Source organism: Symsagittifera roscoffensis, chromosome 7, assembly GCF_963678635.1.
Source record: "Symsagittifera roscoffensis chromosome 7, txSymRosc1.1, whole genome shotgun sequence".
Classification (NCBI taxonomy): domain Eukaryota; kingdom Metazoa; phylum Xenacoelomorpha; order Acoela; family Convolutidae; genus Symsagittifera; species Symsagittifera roscoffensis.
The window spans coordinates 36,901,619-36,921,902 of record NC_087068.1 but is presented as its reverse complement, the minus strand read 5'-3'; the positions used below and the strand labels follow the sequence as shown (position 1 = coordinate 36,921,902).

At 36.2% G+C, this 20,284-nt stretch overlaps 1 protein-coding gene across 1 annotated transcript in view; it reads left to right on the top strand.

The window, feature by feature from the left end:
- Positions 1-3,946: 3,946 nt before the first annotated feature.
- LOC134851540 (uncharacterized) overlaps positions 3,947-20,284 on the top strand; it is a 38,280-nt gene continuing 21,942 nt past the window's right edge. The window contains exons 1-3 of the mRNA XM_063867669.1: positions 3,947-4,213; positions 4,719-4,901; positions 11,769-11,932. Coding sequence (XP_063723739.1) covers positions 4,741-4,901; positions 11,769-11,932 — 325 coding nt within the window. The 5' untranslated portion in view covers positions 3,947-4,213; positions 4,719-4,740. The remainder of the gene's footprint in view (positions 4,214-4,718; positions 4,902-11,768; positions 11,933-20,284) is intronic.

Below are 20,284 nucleotides of genomic sequence, written 5' to 3'. Positions count from 1 at the left end.
TGGCTGATTGACCTTAAATTTTTTCTAAGGGCGCCTTTGGCGCCATTCTATACTAATTTTGAGGGGGGGGGGGGGGGGGGGGCTTGCGCGCCGAAAAAACGCGATTTTTTGGTCGAAATTTTCCAAAAAGTGCCTAAAAATGCTTTTTTCTGAATTTTTTCCAAAAATAATTCGCCCGCGGCGCAAAAAAATAGTTAAACAAGGGTCTTTATAGTGCTTTGGCAGAGCTCTCAGAAAATCAATTTTGTCGAAACCTAAAAAAAAAACGTCAACACAATTTTCAAAATTTTTTTGAAAATCCGCCCCTCCTCGAGAAAATCCTAGATTGGCGCCTGATTGTGATAATAAAATGAAATCTGAAACAAGAGAAACCTTAACAAGTTGTAGAGGTTGCAATAGGTATGATTCTATTGTTTTATCAAGTCTTATCTCATCGTCGTGATCGTTTGAAAATTGAAAAACGAAATTAAACAGAAACCGTATAAATCAGAAATACAAACAAGACTGCTCGTATCAGGGTGAAGTTCTGAATGTCCCGACTGCCTCTCAAGGTTTATGGAGCTGTAATAACATTTAAAAAAATTAATGAAAAAAAACAAAATGAATTTTTTTTCTCCATAATTTGAATTTTTTAAATGAAAATCATCACCCACACGCTATATAAAGTATAAAGGATAGATTTCGCTCCTTGTAACAAATCAATTAAGGCAAATAAGCTTCTTTCAAACAATTTGGAACGATTTCTAAGACGGATTAACTCTGCGCTTACGCCTTAATAGCGCGAAATTTATTGCGCGTTAATTGTCCTCAATTGGCCAAAATGGTAATCTTTAAGCCCCCGTAACTTTACCGTTTGAGTTTACCCGGCTTTACTTTTTTTATCATAGATATGTATCGACAAAAATTTCCACTTTATATAATTATTTTTCTCAATTGATTTAATAAGCAAAAATTTTGAAAACTCTGCTGAGCTAGAAACTTATCTCTAGCGTTAAAAAAAAAAAATTTTGGATTGTCATAAGTGTGCAACTTGTTCTCAAATTTTTTAACTGAATATTTTTTGACCCGTTGGAGAAAAAATTACAAAAAAAACTTTTGTAATATCAAGTTTGTTTTTTCTTGATGACAACCGAGACCTGCTTTCATGGCTCAGCACCAGACCGATTATATAAATCACCGAGGTTTATTGAACAGTTGTCTCAAAACAGTCATTTCAGGCCATCGGTTAAAAAAACTTGGCAAAAATTCAGTGATTTAATTAGGCAGATTGGTGATATAATTGAAATACAATTATAAAAACAGAGAGGATCAAACGCTTTTTGAAAGTCAAAATAAAAAATTGAACGAAGAAAACCTTTGTGATAATCTAAGAAACTTGAGAAGCAAATACTGCGCACAAAAAGTCTACATTTCAGTTTTCTAACAATTCCAGTCTACATTTTGAAACCGAAGACATGTTAGGAATTAACAGTGCGTACTCTAAATTGAAAACTATTTTGTTGCCCAGCAGATAATACTTGTCAAACTAAATTATACGGTGTATCACATGGGTTGAAAGTTTATTCATGCAAAAATTTGCATGGTCTACACTCTCACAGTAATTTATTTGGAAGCAGTGTTTTTGTTCTTTTGAAGAAAAACCTTTGTAAATCCCTTGAAAAGTATTTTTTGAGAACATCTACATATGAATGCCGTTACTTGAAAAATAAACAAATACTTTTGTTGCCCTACGAAATTGGGCATAGAACCAGAAAACTGCAGCAACGAGAGCGTCAGTCATATTTAAGAAAAACTGATGGCCACTTTGTATAAGGGGAAGAAAGATATCTCGTTTTGAAGAAAGTATTGTGACCAGTAGCGGATTTATGGGGGGGGCGGAGGCTGGCGGAAGACTTCCCTCAAGAGTTCGACCCCCTGCTGACCCAAAGGGTCCCCCTTTGCACTATTTTGAGATATCCGTTTTTGTCTGATTGACCTTAGTTTTTTTCTAAAGGCGCCTTGGGCACCAATCTATACTAATTTTGAGGGGGGAGCGCGCGCCGAAAAAACTCGATTTTTTTGTCGAAATTTTCCAAAAAGTGCCTAAAAATGCATTTTTCTGACCTTTTTTCAAAAATAGTTTGCTGCGGCGCAGACAATTTGTTTAAATTAGGGCTTTTATAGTGTTTTGGGAGAGTTCTCAGAAAATCAATTTGGTCGAAACTTAAAAAAAACGTCGACAAAATTTTCAAAATTTTTTTGAAAATCTGCCCCTCCTCGAGAAATTCCTAGATTCGCGCCTGATTGTGACTAATAATTTGAAATCTGAAACTAAAAGAAATCATAACAAGTTATAGAGCTTGTAATAGGTATGCTTCTATTGTTTTATCAAGTCTTAGCTCATTGTCGTGATCGTTTGAAAACTGAAAAAAGAAAAAAAAATAGAAACCGTATAAATCAGAAATACAAACAAGACTGCTCGTATCAGGGTGAAGCCCTGAATGTTCCGACTGCCTCTCATGGTTTATGGAGCTAGAAAAACATTAAAAAATTTCATGAAATATAACAAAATGAATATAAAGGGGGCTGGCTATCCTCTATACTTCACGCCAAATAAAGTATAAAGGATAGATTTCGCTCCTTGTAACAAATCAATTAAGGCAAATAAGCTTCTTTCAAACAATTTGGAACGATTTCTAAGACGGATTAACTCTCCGCTTACGCGTTAATAGCGCGAAATATATTGCGCGTTAATTGTCCCCAATTGGTCTAAATGGCAATCTTTAAACCCCCGTAACTTTGCCAAAATTGATCACAGGTAAAATATTTTTTCAATTTTGAGCTCAAGACAACAATACCTTTCTAATGATATTTAAAAATTGCGTGAAAAATGGCTAGTTAAAAAGTCGAATTTTGCCTGAAGAAAAAAACCCACCCCGAGCACAAATATTCCGTTACTTTCGTATCGAAAGTCGGCTCTTTTTCCTTTTCCCCCCACCTCACACGAGCTTCAATTTATTAGTGTAACGAATGGTTTTACGAGGTTGAGTATGAAGACCAAATATGTTTGTCGTGGCTTTATTAGTCTGTATGTAAATTTTCATAACAATTGGACAATGCGGTCAACAAATTAGCATGTAAAAATTTGCAGGTGGGGGGGAAAAGGAAAAAGAGCCCGAAAGTCGGAACAAAAAGTAGTTGTCAATTTTTTTTCGAAGTGCGAACGGCTTCAATTGAATTCAGTAGAGTTGTTCCTGGTGAAAACTGACATTAAGAACGTTCTTAATTTTTGGCAACAGCGCAAGTTGTTTGTCGATTGGAAACGTGCACTTTTCTTTTTAATTGACTAAATTTATCATGCTTCTCGTGTTTTTGTTTGAAAATCTCTGAGTTCTGCTCATCTACTCAGGTTATTGACAAACAGGTTATTGGCAATTGGATAAATTATATTCATAAACGCTTACGGGGTTAGTTAGTTTCTGCGCTGAAAAAAGTAGCAGTCAAAAACTATTTTACGCTGAAGCTTCCTTCATCATTTGAATAATTGTCAAAATCTATTTCCAATTCATAAGCATGACAAAAAATATTAAGTTTCATATGCAAACTAGCATACAACATACAAATGCTCGAAAAAAGAGTAAGGGTAACTAAAAGGGTAACTTAAACCTGGGAAGGCAAACGTTGGTCGCGAGGGTCATGTCAAAAATTTACAAGCCAAAACGAAAAAAAAGAACTGAAGCACTGTTTATTTTCTTAAACCATCTTGTTTGGTTTAATTGGATTTGATTTTATTCAGCAAAAAGTAGTCTGAAAGAAAAGAATGTTTTGAATATCTTTAGAATGTTTCTCTCTCGACTGGTTATAGAAGCCGTAAGCTCATATCATGAAAGCGTATAAGCTAGTTGTAACAATTTTGTTCAAAAAGCTAACAATTTTTAATTACGTAGAGCTAGAAGCTAAACTCAAGCATAGAGTCCCAAATTTGGTAGTTAATGTGCAGGCCATTACTTATCAAAAGGTTGAAGTGGTTAAAAATTTGGACGTTTTTTGCATACGCTAAATTGATAATTACTTTATACTGTGTATCACGTGAGGTGAAAGTTTATTCAAGCAAAGATTTTGCATAGTCTACATTCTTACAGTATTTTCTTTTAAAGCAGAGATTTTGAAGCTTTGACGAAAAACATTTGTGGACCCCCTGAAGCCGGCCCATCGCTGGATCAAGTCAAAACACGTAAGTGGAACAGGTGAAACGAAATGTTAAGCTTGCTGTATTCCCTCGCAAAAAGCATGTATCGAATAAGTATGTATATGCACTTATTTGATTGATGTTGATGATTTTTAGTTTTTTAATCACATCGACTCAAAGTCGGTTTTTGAGGATAAAAACAAACAGAAAACCGTATGGTCATTGACTTTAGATTATTGTATTTGACAATTTGTGTTTTTGAGCTGATTTCTACCAGCTTTGCGTACCCTTTTCTGCTTTATTGATTAACTTTTTCTAAAATTAATTTTGGTTCTGCTAGCTTTTAAAATTGATGTGGTTTATCACTGCAATTTTCTGCAAATGTCCAAAAAAGTGTCAGCATTGCTTGAGTGTTTTGGACTTAATTGATAACTATGACAGCTAAATTGGTTTGTACAAAAAATAAATAGTCGATTCTTATCAAAAGGTAACCAAAATAAAAAACAGTTGTCGAAAAACCCAGATGCATAAAGAGAGTCTTTCATTTTAGCTTGAGTTCAAAAACTTGGTGTATGTCAGAAGCAATGGGCAGACTGACCAATGAGAAGCAGACTTTCTGCAGTTGTTGCCTCAGACCCTTTGAGAGGCCCAAAAGGCTTCCATGTGGCCATTGTGTATGTGGCAACAGCAGCAACCAAAACTGTGCTGCACAAATTTTGTCGTCAGAAAACCGGTAAGACAAAAATACGATGGAATGAACGTTTTTTCTTCAATGCGTCGACACAGTTTCAGAATTTCGGGGGTTCTATATATTTTGCTTTTTTATATAAAATAGTTTCTCGAGAGTGTTTTCTTTGGGTCTTCAAACAGTGTAAACCCAACTATGTAAGTGAAATGACACGTTTTTTCTTCATTTCATCCTTATTGCCTTAAAATTTGGTTAAAGTGATGGCTTTTGCAGAGACAGAAAACTGAAAAAAGTGAATTTCTAAAAAAGTTAATTTGATAAAAATTGACTTAAGAAACCTTGGAATGCGTCTTGAAAGAAAGCACGATAGACATCAGGTGTTTTGAAATTGCGATAACTACATAATGAACGTTAAATGCATAAAATATTTTCACATGTGAAATTTAATCACTAAATTGGCCAACACTGCATTATTTTTTGATCAATTCATCAGGTGCCCGAATTCATCACAACTCTTGTCCGAATTATCTAAAAACATTGTAAGACGACGATGTTTATAATTTGCTTCATCAGTGTTGTGATAGATTGGCGAGAATGTAATAGCGAAATGATCAATGCCGCGCAGACTACGAATTATGTGAATAGATTGCGTCTGGTAGTTGCGATTTGAAAACTTTTGAGGCTATATTGGCTTCAGTGAATCTGGCAGACTTTTTCAGAACGGGAATCAGTTTTCGGAAATAAGGATTTTTCTTTTGATTGAAAAAATATTTTAAAAAATTTAATAAAAATTAAAAAAAAAACTTAAATTCTAAAAAAAAATAATGTCATATAGTGTGTCATCCGGCATGGACCGACAAAACTTCGATATATACATTTATACATATGTTTTATGTTGTTGTATGATATAACCATAAATATGGCTGCTCAATCGACCTTGAGAGACCTTCAGAATAACGACAGAATAAACGGTCAGACCATGAATTAACATTGGTTCCGAATAGTTGTTTTTATCTCGCTTCGCGTTAGATTATCTGTTTGTCGATCCATTCTGATTCTGGAATTAGAAGATCATACATTGAGGTATGAAATGGCGCAGCCATCAGGATACTCCAAAAACCCACTCAACGTAAACCCGTTCTGGGAGACGGCATTTGTCGAACCACCAATAGAATGGTCTAAGTGGGTTGCATTAATGGAACTGGCTATATTCGCGAAACATGGGATAGAAGCAGGAAATTTTTTGAGAGGCCGACCATTGTTAGTCAAACCAGCAGAGCCAGTGTACGAGGTTGAAATCACGGGAGAAACCGGAGCACAAGGAAGAACAGGGAGGTCAGAAATCAAGAGAAAAGAGTTGGTTGGGACAACCATGTGATAAAAGCAAGGGAGAAAGGAGTACTCTGTAATTCATTCAGATGGGACGAAGCAGACGCAAAAGTGCGCAACAACATATTCTTATGTTTAGGAGCGGAAGAACAAAAACAAATACAACAGAAACGTCCAAATTTGGAATTACACAATGTTTCCACACAAGAACTGATGACAATCCTCGAGGATATTTTTGTAACAACTAGAATCATCGCTTTTGAAAGATATAATTTCAGCTGTCGAAAACAAAAGAAGGCAGAGAGCTTAGAACAATTTCATTCGCACCTCTTGGAACTAGCATCACGAGCTGATTGCGGAGATTGCGAGGGTGAATGGGTTCGGGACATGTTCACTGCACATATGAACAATGACAAAATAGCCGAAGAATTATTGGCACAAACCAGCAGCCCACAAGAAGCATATGAATATGCAATACGTAGAGAAAAATGTTTTGAACATAGTAGAACTATGAAAACCAACCCGTTTGGCGGACATCTGATTACGCCAAAGCAAGACCCGGTCAACTATATAAACACGCGGGGTCGCGCTAACTATTCTAACAGCCAAAATACACAAAGAGGGCGAGGCGCCCGCGGGAAACCGTTTCAACGCGGGTCGCAAAATAGCAGAGGACAACAAAGAGCTACTAACACCGGCAGTCAAAAACAGTCCTATAAATGCGGAATTAAGTAAAATCAAAGTCATTTATGGTCTTGTCCCGCTAAAGATAAAATCTGTGCAAAATGCGCGAAACGGGGCGATTTCGCTAAAGTATAACTGTCCACACAGGTCAACTCTCTAGAAGATACACAAATAGACCAACAGGAGGAGCTCGACACTGAAAGCCTCGAAACAGAAAATGATCCAGTAGCGTTTGCTGATTTTTCTTCCAGCAAGGGTTGGGACGATTATCAAATAGATAACTTTTCGGTGATGGCAATCGCGGAATCATCCGAGATTAAAAACACAAGAACATTAGTTGAGGACGATCTAAACGGACATATCGTAAAATTAAAAAAAAATTCTGAACAATTGTTTGCTACTGCCGATTCGGGAAGCCCAATGTTCTTTCTAAACGAAAAAACCGCAAGGCGCATTCAACAACACGACAAAAAAGCACTGTGTAAACTATTCCAACAGGAGACTCCGTACGAAGTTTAGCGTGCAATAATGGTGTGAAACGATCGTTCCAAAAGGAAGATTGATTATTACTATCGAGTCAGGGGGTTGGAAAACTAATTTTAGCTCCGTTCATCGTGGTAGATGATAAAAAAGCGAACATTATTGGAAGAAATCTGCAAAAACAAAACGTACACGCTATACGAGAACAAGAAGAGTCTGATCCAGCAATTAAACAATGGGTCAAAGACAATTTCGCACAACTGTGTGTACGTATCGGAAAATCCAAAAATCACACAGTGAAAACACAGTTCATTGAAGAGCTCGTTCCGATACAACAGAAGGGTCGACGCATTCCGATACACCACCATGAACGTGTGGAGGTAGAATTAAACAAACTAATTGATCAGAAACACATTATCAAACTGAACAAATGCTCAGGTAAACAACTCATCTGTCCAATTGTCATAACAGTGAAAAAGGACCAAACAGTCAAACTTGCGTTGGATTCGAAGAAAATCAATACATTTATCCATAGAAACAAGTATCAGATGCCTAATATCGATTTATTACTGGATAACATAGCGCAAATAATCAAATCAGACAAAACAAAACCAATGTTGTTTTTAGAACTTGACCTTCGGTACGCATTTTCTCAAATTCCACTGGATCAGAAAACGCGCGAAAAATGCAATTTCAGTTTAATCGGTGGCAACGCGGCCGGAACGTATCAATTCTAAACGGAATTTTACGGCCTCACGGATATGCCAGCCGAATTTCAAAAAGCCATTGATCTAATTTTGACAAACTGCACGAACACATATGCATACTTAGATGATATACTGATAGTTACGATGGGATTCACAGAGTTACATCAACAGGAGCTGAAAGCAGTTTTGGACAAGCTAGATGAAGAAAACCTTGCGATTTCACTTGAGAAATGTAAGTTCGCTTGTAAACAGATTGAGTGGTTAGGATTCAACATTAATAGTGATGGCACAACACCGCTCACCAAGAAAACTGAAGCAATAGAGAAACTGTCACTTGAGGTCATTGTTGGGGGTACCTCGTTATGTTTCTTTTCCTCTTGTATTGTCTTCGTTGGGTTCACGCGGCTTACCCAGACTTGATCGTCCGATTTTTGTTCCCCAGACAGTTTTGTTTGCGTAGTTTTAGAAATGAACTCGGTTTCTGTCTGGCTGGATTTTGTTCCTATTTGGTCCGTTGTTTTTTTTTGTTCCGATTTTTTGGTTCGTTGTTTTTCCGTATTATCGGTGAAAATGATTTTAGGTAAATTTGACTTCTTTCGTATTTCCTCCGCTTTCTTGATAACCTCTCGTGCATCTTGTTAGAGTCTTTCTGCTCAAATATTGTCAAGTTTTTGGTGCTAATCCAAAAATCGAAACAATAAATTTTCGTTTGTTGCGACATTTGGCCTTTCAAGTTCGAATTTTTTATGCCTCGTTTGCCTTTTTTGACTATGAGCTTCGAAGCTGCCAATAGAATATTCATTGAATTTTATTCAGGCTCTGTTGCTTAAAGTGACGTTATCTATTACGGAGAAACCGAATCGACAAAAAGTTTCAGAGCGAGAAAGTTCTAGAAAAAGTTGTACCATAGTTGGCTGGGCTGTGAGCAATTGGATCCCTCGGTAACTTTCAATCATGAAACTGTTCAAACTAACGAAGCCAAAACGGGGGGAAGATTTTACCCAGATGCTATAATTTTCAATCGGCAAATCATAAATCGAGTCTATTAGGACTCACCCACCTACAAAAGAACGCCTGGAGCTGGTAATAGCTACATTCAATTTCGTAAAATCCTTTTGGACAAATTCAATATTTTAGCGCAATGACACCTTAAGATATGGACGAAACAATGTTCGCAAGTGTGAAACTGATTACATATATTTCCGATATTGGTCCAGTTGCAGGATTTTTTTCGTAGTTCAGGAAACGTAGCTTGAAGATCTTATCCCCGCCACCAATTCATGAAAAATTTTTCTTCAGCAGAAATGAGTCTAAAAAATTCGATCAGTTGAGACGGACGAATATTTTGGCAAACGAATCGTTGATAATGACGGTTTCAACAGATTGCGAACACAACTGAAAAACTTGTTGAAATTTTCATTTGACATTTCTTGTAGAATTCAGATAGCAGAACGATCTTTTTAATGAGTGTAATTAAACTCTGTTTGTTGAAATCTTTGATGGTTTGTCGTTAAAAAAAAACTTTGAACTTTATATTTATGTTCTGTTTATAACTTCATATTCTGTCTTGTGTTTTTTTTATCTCTATTATGAAGGCTTTTGAAAGATAAAGGATTTGTTTTCTCTTCACGAAGTTTCCTTCTGTCCGTTTTGGTATGAAATAAATATGGCTAAAAAATTTGTTATTGTTATTTTTCTTCAAACTTTTTGTACAATTCAAGTTATGATCTGTTGGTTGTTTTTGGGTCATTTTGCATTAGGCATTTGCATATTCGGGATACAGCAGCTCATGGCACAACTTCGCGATAAAATTCTCCGAGGAACGCTTTGTATTTCAAGATTTCATGTAGGTATGATTTGGCTACAAAAGAACGCCTGGAGCTGGTAACAGCTACATTCAATTTCGTAAAATCCTTTTGGACAAATTCAATATTTTAGCGCAATGATACCTTCAGATATGGACGAAACATTGTTCGCAAAAGTGAAACTGATTACATATATTTCCGATATTGGTCCAGTTGCAGGATTTTTTTCGTAGTTCAAGAAACGGAGCTTGAAGATCTTATCCCTGCCACCAATTCATGAAAAATTTTTCTTCAGCAGAAATGAGTCTAAAAAATTCGATCAGTTGAGACGGACGAATGTTTTGGCAAACGAATCGTTGATAATGACGGTTTCAACAGATTGCGAACACAACTGAAAAACTTGTTGAAATTTTCATTTGACATTTCTTGTAGAATTCAGATAGCAGAACGATCTTTTTAATGAGTGTAATTAAACTCTGTTTGTTGAAATCTTTGATGGTTTGTCGTTAAAAAAAAACTTTGAACTTTATATTTATGTTCTGTTTATAACTTCATATTCTGTCTTTTGTTTTCATTTTATCTCTATTATGAAGGCTTTTGAAAGATAAAGGATTTGTTTTCTCTTCACGAAGTTTCCTTGTGTCCGTTTTGGTATGAAATAAATATGGCTAAAAAATTTGTTATTGTTATTTTTCTTCAAATTTTTTGTACAATTCAAGTTATCATGTGTTGGTTGTTTTTGGGTCTTTTTGCATTAGGCATTTGCATATTCGGGATACAGCAGCTCATGGCACAACTTCGCGATAAAATTCTCCGAGGAACGCTTTGTATTTCAAGATTTCATGTAGGTATGATTTGGGTCTAAAGTTTGCGAGCTTTATAAAGTCAGCGTTTTGACTTTTTCAGGTTAGTTATTATAAATTGTTTATAAAATTAATTTATAAACAAAACAAACTAATTCAGTTTTTCACTCGCATTCATTGTAACCGATTAAAAAGATTTGGCGTTTTAGGATCTGCCGTTTGACGAGAAGCAAGTAAAAAAATTGCCCTGAGGAGTAAAATTGAGCGATTCCTCACAGTTATACTTGAAGGCCCCAATTACTCAGTGTGAAGGGTTTCAAAGAAGTAATCAGTAACCTTATTCTGAAGGGTCCATAAGCCCGGTACCAGTCACCGCAAGTAAAATGCGTTTCACATAAGCAAAATAGAATTTCGATTGGGAAACCGTACTCACGTCGTGAACCAATTTGTGAGCTGGACTAAAGAACTAACTTCTAAAAAATCCATGTTCATTGTTGCACCATTTATATTTTGGCTTTCACCAGTTATTATTCTGATACCTGTGATCCTCTTTAAATTATAACTGATTTTCTCTAAATTTTTCAAGGCTATTCAGGAATATCAGATGTCATCAGGGCTGTTGCAGTGAAAAAGAATCCCTGATTCATAGGTGATTTATGTCTGATTCAGACCTGAAAAATCAGCGCTATTACAGCGATTATTTAGCCCTGATTATGGATAAAATGACACTGATCATAGACTGAACCATAGATGGTAATCGCTGCGATATCTCTGAATTTGTGATAATTTTTCCTGTTAATTCAACCCGGGCTGTGTATCAACAGTGTAATTTAAATTTTTTTCTGTTTTATATGTATATATATTAGTCTAATTTTTTTTCTAACTTTTCAGCTTAAAATAAATTGAAAATTTTTCCGCTCAGAAAAGTTACCATTTTTGTCGCTCCGAAGTTTCATGAACAGCCAATTTTAAAATCATAGCTGAGTTGCATGATTTTAAAGTTGGCTTCAGCTATTAACAATTTTTATCCTTCAGCTATTAAAAGCTCGGCTTAAAACAATAGTATTTTTGTAATCACTAGGCTATTTGAAAGTTTGTTTTAAGAGAGTGTCCGGTGCCCAGTTGCCATGAAAAATTGCCCGATTCCATCTCCAATGATGTCAACTGCCTCCCGGACGCACACGTTGATGAGCTGGGATATCCTCTGACTGCTTTGGAAGAGCAAGAGATATTGGAACGAGCAAGCTCTTCACTTAATACCAGCGAACGTAAGAATCAAACAACTTTAAGTTTCATTTTTTTGTCATTTTTTACGCTTTGTTCAATTAAGTGGGGATGATATTGCGGGTGTTGCTTTCAAAAACATATGGATCAGTCACCAGAATAACTTTAACTAGTTTTGCGCCAAGTTTTCAATTTCATTGCACAATGCTTGCAGTTCTCAGAAACTATTTGATCAACTATTCGGAGAAATAAAATTTCAAAACAAAATATGCTATAAGCTACCCGTGACGATGTGGATTTTGAAACTAAAAAACTGAATCTGAAACTATTGTATACTTCTGTTCTGGTCAAACATCATCGCGAAGTATCAGGCGAAAAACAAATACTTTATTTCTGTTCTGGTCAAACATGGCCAGAAAATATGCGAAAAGCTGAATAATACATCTGTTCTGACCAAACATCATCACAGTTTATCAGGCAAAACGCGAGAATTATAATTTATTGATATTGAAATTATAGTCGTGACTCATCGATTTTGGATCGCGCAAAATCAGGCTGAATTTTTTTAGTCGCACAGAAACGTGACTTATCTCTTCTGACTCGCGCGAAGTCGCGTGGGTTTTTCGTTGCGCAAAGTTGCGACTTACTCCGGTTGACAATCTCATAAGTGGAGCCAATGAAAAATGCTAGTCATTCAATTTCATTTCATGAAAACTGTACGACTACTTTTTTTTCAAATCAACTTTTTCTACTCTAACAATCAAAAAGTTAGATAAACAAGGATAGCCGTTTATTTGGCAAGTAGCACAGTATGTTCCGACCATATTCTTTGAAAAATAAAAAAAGTTTTTTTTTTAATTCAAATTAGTGTAGTTTTTCTGCGAGGTGTGATAAACGGATCTGACTTAAAACTATAATTTAGACATTTTCGACTTGAAATTATTTTTACTAGAATAAAAAAAGTTTGTGCTTAAGCAAAATATTAAAACTGGTCAAAATTAAGCATAAATAAGCGTGCGCGTATTTAGACGAAAAATCAAAAATTTCAAACCTGTTTTCTCGTCATTGGGAAAATTTTTCCGAAATCTTTTGATGTCGTTTGAATCACGACTGAAAAGGGTCTGATATTATATATCGTTCAACCAAGTCTGATGAGTTTCTGTCGTACTTGATTTTGCGTGGAAAAAAAGGAAGAAAAGTGAAACACACCGAAATACAAAGTTCCTCCCCATTTTCAATGGTCGAAACCTTTTTTACGGGGACGTTCGATTTGATACACATTTCAATGATATCAATTTAAGGATCACAGGTTCTAAAAGAAATCGCCGAAAGAATCTGGCAAAATGATTTTGACATCAAATTTGCGGAATTCTGGAAGCTATTAAAAACCAAGGTCACAGTAACTGCAAGCTTATGATACGAAAGATACAAATTCTCCGGCCGAGAACCTAAGAACCACGGGTCTCAAGAGAAGTTTAATGAAACTCTATCAGAACTTGGGGAATTAATTTTCAAATACTTTAGCCCAGAGAATGTTTTTCTCTATGTCTAGCCCATAAAAGGCATCATTACGTAAAATATCCTGCTAAACACTCCGTACAAAAATCACAGTATGTAAAGTGAGCCGGTTCTGAAAATTTAACAAAAAACAAAACTTAGAAAATATTCTGTAAAAGGCACCGTACAAAAATCACACTATGAAAAGTGAACCGAATTTGAACATCGTACAAAACACGCGTTTTAGGAAAAGAATTCAAGAAAGTACGCATCACATCTTGTCCGAACAGGGACAGAACATGTAATAACTGCAGTCGCCAAGCTTCTCTTGCTAAACCTTGTAGAATTACCGCCAGTGCACAAACGAATGTCGTAGAACAAAATTCAAATCTCCCAGAAAAACAAAATTATCGGGATAGTCCGCAGGGCAACCCCGAAATGGAATTAAATGTGGACGACATCTCAGTCCTATCAGTGGGCAGTGATAGCTCAGAAAAATGTCATAAAAGACCAGATTGAAAAGGGAATTAGAAGAGTGTCCACACATGAGGGACACGAGTTAAAGAAAATAATTATGATGTCAATCGGAAAACTCGATCCTTTTTCAACAAAAACACAAATCGATTTGGCTAGCATGTTATCTTTTATAAAAAGAACTCACACCAAGAAATCAAAATGAGAGGAAGATAGCTAAAAATCAAAGCCGTGGACGAATTTAGCAAGAGGGCTAACGAACGATTTGGGATTACAATCCAAATCATTGGAGAAGTCGTGGTAAGGAATCGATCGAAAGGCGAGAAACAAAAATCTATCTTACCGAAGGCGCAGATAGTAACCTGCTGAGCAATGATATCTTGTGAAGCTGGGAATAAAAGTATCTAAACAGCATAAACCATCCGCACAAACGGTACTACCAAGGAAACTCCCGTCGCGGAGATTGGAACCAAATCAGATTTGAAACCAATTTTTTCAATTTCATTAGCCAAGACAACCCAACAACGTGAGTTCAAATTGTTTATATCTAAAAACTTCCCAAGCATATTATCAAGAACAGGCAGCTCAAAAAATTTTTTTTTACCGGAAACAGTTATTCACACGAACCACTGAAACCGATACAAGTGAAAGGGAACCTATGTCCATACATCTACTTCCAAAAGTTAAGCACTGTATCGACCAACTAATCGACGACGGCCACATAGAAAAATTTTCAAGATGTTCCAAATAATGTTTTTATCCCCAACTGTTATAACGGCAAAAACGATGGCTCAATCAATTTTGCTCTGATTTCAAAAAAGCTAAATAAACAAATATTCCTTAAACAGTACCATCTTTCTAACTTGTTTGAACTGGTCGATAGCATCGTTCTAACAATTAGTGGCCACAAGGAAAATATCATTTTCAAAAAATTTTCATCAGTAGACCGACTAAAACTATACCTAAAGCCAGATAGCACTTTAAATGCGGAACACACATTGCTATTAGGACAACATTTTAATTTCTACAGTCGATGGAGAAGAAGATTTTTGTAAAATAAATTACAAATGTCTCAAAACTTTAGATGATGATAGATTAGCCATTAAACATAAAAAAAGTCAATTGTTTTAAGGATATAATATCGCCAGTGGGTTCAATTAACTAATTTAAAAAATTTATTTTAAATCTAGCCTTCCTATCTATAACTTTAGGAGAACTATTGCAGAAAACTGAACTGATCAACTGGTCAGATATACAGCTCGTGGGTTTCGATAAAATCAAAAAAGAAATCTCTAACACGGTAACTAATCTTGATAGCAAATTTCGAACAAGATTAAAATGCGATGCATATCTTGTAGGTCTGCCTCCCTCAAACAATACCATGGGGGCATTTGAAAAAAGGTAGCGTGTGCCAGTATATTTCTAAGCATAGCCGAATTGAAATTTAGCACTGATGAACTAATTTTTTGGAGTTTGTTTGGGCGTTAGACTATTTCAAGAATTATCTTCTAGGCCAATTTTTTTAACCAATTTTAACCAATCAGAAGGCATTGATTGGGGCCTTAAGAGATGACAAACATACAAAAACGGTCCAATCTCGTTTAACCCACTGCACAGATAAAATTTAACCGTACAGTTTTATTTTTGAACGCCTACTTGACAAAGAAAAAGCATTTGTGGACTGTTTGTCCAGGCATTTAAATGGTGAAACCGCACCGGGTCGTACGACGACAAAGAAGTCGTTATCTTTTCAGTTAATCATATTAGCCTCTTTCTCCGTTTTAAAATTATGAGGCCCAGATATTCTCGCAAGACTGCTCGTATCAGGGCAAAGCCCTAAAAGTTCCGCATGCCTTTTAAGTTTTATAGGGCAGTAATAACTTTGAAAAATTAAATGAATTAAAACAAAATTTTTTTTTCTAAAATTTGAAACTTTTTATGATAATCATCCTCCCACACGCCATATTAAGTACAAAAGGGCAGATTTCGCTCCATGTAACAAATCAATTAAGGCAAATAAGCTTCCATCAATCAATTTAGAACGACTTCTAAGACGAATTAAATCTCCGCTTAATCATTAATAGCTCGAATTATATCGCGCGTTAATTGTCCCAAATTGGTCAAAATGGCAACCTTTAAACCCTCATAACTTTACGAAAAAAAATCACAGGTAAAATATCTTTTTAAATTTAGGCTCAAGACAACAATACCTTTTGAATGATAAAAAAAAATTCCGTCAAAAATGGCTACTTAAAAAGTTGAAATTTGTTGAAGAAAAAAAACCCACCCTGAGCACAAATATGCCGTTACTTTCGTATTGAAAGTCGGAACAAAAGGTCAACTTGACTAAAACTAACATCACAAAAAAAAGCTCGTGAAAATCGAATTGCGAAAGCTGCAAAATTTCAGCGTGCCAAAATTCTCATTCGCTTAGACATTACTGCTCTTCATCTTGCTGATCAGTTGTTTTTTTTCAAACATTGAAACTTTGAACGACATATTGAATCACATTGTTTCAAGAGAACAAATTGTCTAAGATTCAAAAACTCGACTGTAAACATATACCCTACTCTTGTACCCAGTATAAGTAAATCAGCGGATTCGACCAAAGGTTAGATGATTGAACAAAATTGAAACGCAAAAGCTATAAAACCTAAATTATTCCTTTTTTATCGGACCGAAACTTTTAACCCTTTTCACTCAACAATCTTTGGTGTTAAAAAAAATAATAAAGCGATAGATGAAGATTGCAAATAACACATATTGCAAAATGAATTTTTTATGCATCCAAAAGAAACAACATGCACGTCAACGTAAGGTTAGTCGGGCTTTTCTAAGAACTACAATGCTCCATCGACTTCACGAAGTTCAACATCTCACAGGACAGTGCACCTGTAAATCTGGTAGCCCAAAATCTACCGCGTTAAACAAGTGCAAAGACAAAACTGCATTGAGTGTGGTAAACCATGTAAAAATATAAACACGCTATCTAAACAAGGAGACCTGGGATTAGTCACAACGATCGTAGAACAGAACCAAAAAAAAAACAAAATATACTTTACCGGTCCACTACCTTCATCCTGGGTATTAAAAAAATAATCTTCAAACAAACAAATTTTCAAAAATCTCTTTAGCTCAAATAACATCTAGCACATCATCGTAGTCAGTCATAAAATCTCTCAAGAATTAGATATCACTTAATGGGATACCTAGTTCTAATAGAAAGGATCAAGAGTCGAGCTTAATTTCAAAAAATAGACCGCGAATTTTGCCAAGAGCAAAACATAAATATTTCATTTGGCCCAGTGGGTTATCACAGAGCAGCAGGTTTAGTCGAAAGAATAATTAGAACCATCACAGAATGACTTATGGTCATGGCACCGGAACAACCAAAATCTTCTTCAGAATTTGTTGTATTGAAAATTATGAAATGCTTAAGAGCCGTTATACAACGATCTCTTTGTTGCTCTTCCTCTTAAACTTATTTCTGTAGAACACCTTACCCATTCTGGCATAAGCCATCGTCGAACAAGGCAGACTGAAAAATAGACTTTTCTTAGTAAAAACAAGGGGATAGAGCTAATGAGAAGGGACAAACGCCATGACGGGGACTCTCCGGATGACATTGAGGGTTGATATAGGGACGAAGACTCATCCTCAATGTTCGAAACTGCTATTGACTTTTTTTTACCAACTATCTCGGGATCTCCAGTCAAGGCCCCCTCACGTGCCAAAAAACGGAAAATATTGGGATTGTTGTGTCAATCATGTAGTGAATATCCGAACGGGTAATAACCTCACATATAAACAACTTCAAGAACCAATTAATCAAATTTCCTGCTACAAAAAGGCCAAGGCAAATAAAATAACCAGCTAGAAATGTGAGCTCTCAGATAACACAAATGAAGCGGCAGGCTATAAAAAATATTTAGATATTGCCAGAAAAAGTGCAGCTGTGATTAATTCGTGGAAAACCGTTTGGCGAAAGGAAGAAGATCAGAGGAAGCGACTTCGCACGCCATTACGCTCTGCAAATGGTCTTGTCCGAGCAGGACAAAGCGAATCAAGACAAACTCCTGAGAGATCAGATACCTCCCAAACACTGTTGAATATATCAAGGGAGACAAAGATTGACGACAATTCGATTGACTTGATTTTAGTGAGAAATCCAAAGCCGAAAACTCAAAAAAAACTCAAGAACAAAATGAAGAAAACGGCAGACCCACCCAGGGGAAATAAGCTAGAGTTAGAACCGCCTACCGACGACAAAGAAAGAGACGTAAACCATGACAAGACTCAAACCCGAGAAACTCCTAAGACTTTGAAGATCTTAGATGAGGATAAACACCCGACCCAACGCTAATTCTTCTAGACAGCCTAGAGGAGACGGAGAACGATTCCACCGATAATAGAGTGCATGATGATGGTAACCAACTCAAAATTACCACACATAAGCGATAAGAAAAACCTAAATCCGCCATCTTTCAAACTCACACAGAACAAGCCACCCTTGAGCCAAAGCTAATTCAATGTTCTTTGAAGTCCAAACCAACGGGGATGACTAAGCGGAAAGCAATGTCACCTATGAAATCTCTGCCGCCGCGAAAAACTTCAGACCCTCACATTATACATAACGCTAGACCCTTGAGAACCAGACAGCTACCGCATTTCTACTAAACTAAGGAGAGAGTCTTCACTAAATTGGTAGAAGTGTCCGACGACAGACCGGGGTTGCACCAATCAACCTGTCTTAACACTTGCCAGATATCTGTTTTGGAGGCTGTAACCAATGAAGTGGAGAAGCCACCAGTCACTTGCGTATATTTTATCACCCCAGACCCGTCACTTGAAGATCTAGCGGGCAGACTCAATTCCTTTTCTACAAACTCCTCAAATTCTTTTTTCAGAAAATCCAAGAAGATGAACATGACCCGATGGGCAGTCCCAATGAATTTTAAATTTTTGGATGTGCCTGATTGGATGAAGACCACGTCAATTAACGAGGCAATGAATCGCATAGGAATCTCAATGACACTGGACGAGCTTAGACGCTACACCGCATTCGAGGCAACTAGAAAAAATGCAGCTAAAAAATTGGTACCAAAACTGAAACCGGCCTCTTCAGAGTGATTCGAAACATTAACTGTTTTCTTCATCCGAAAACTCTTCGGATTCATTTATTTTTTGATCTTAAAATTTTATTTGTTGTCTTATGACCTTTTTTGATGCCCTTTTTAAAAACAAAGAAGGCTGAATAATATTCTAAAATATTTTCCACCCAAAACAGGCACCCAGTGGGTCAAACAAATTAGCACCGGTGGTGATAGGTAGTTAAGTTTTAGTAACAAGGGGCGCATGTAATTTATTAGTGTACTTTTTGTATTTTTGTTCTGAAAAACTCAACCCTCTTGGAGGCGAAATGTGTTAAATAACACATTTTGCCTCCAAGAGTTTTTCAGTTTTTTTCAGAACAAAAATACAAAAAGTACACTAATAATTTGAATGCCCCCCTTGTTACTAAAACTAAACTACCTATCGCACCCGTGCTAATTTATTTGACCCACTGGGTGCCTGTCTTGGGTGGAAAGTTTTTTAGTATATCATTCAGCCATCTTTGTTTTCCAAATATTTTTCAAGGAGAATGTGAAACGTACGCATTAGCCATCATGCTTAATTTATGCGTTAAGGCGTCATTCGAGGTACCTGTCAAAAGTGCATCGCCTCTTAGATTCTCTTGAGTATGGTCATTCTTATTTTAAATCAATCTTAATTCAACTTCTTCCATTGAGTAACATTGAGTTAACATAAAACTAATTCCCGGGTCGAGATCCCGCTCAAAAACCGCTCAAGATATGAGCGGTTTGAGCGGTTTATCCGCAAGATTTGAGCGGTTTGAGCGGTTTGGGCGGTTTGGGCGTTTTTTTTTGGAAAAACCGCTCAAACCGCTCAAATCTTGCTAAAAAAACCGCTCAAAAACCGCTCATTTCTTGCGGTGATTTTTGAACGGTTTTTCAAGCATGATTTGAGCGGTTTTTGAGCGATTTTTGAGTTGTTTTATAGAGAAAACCGATTAAAACCAACAAAAAGGCCTGGAAAGGTAATGTGACCCCGGGTTGACATCCATAAACCGAAAATGCTTATTTTAAATTTCCCCACACAGAAAAAGCTTATCATACAATTGCCTGCATCAAATGTATGGAAAAATGCTAATCATACAATTTTCATACAATTTCAAAAAATCATTGAAAAAAGATTCAATCTAGTTTCTCCGGCTATTTGAATGTCTGGTGATGAAAAATAACTACGTCGAGATTTTTCACCTAATTCGAAGCAAGATTTGAGCGGTTTGAGCGGTTTTTTTAGACAATTACGCTCAAAATCTTGCTTCAAAATGAGCGGTTTGAGCGGTTTTTGAACGGTTTATC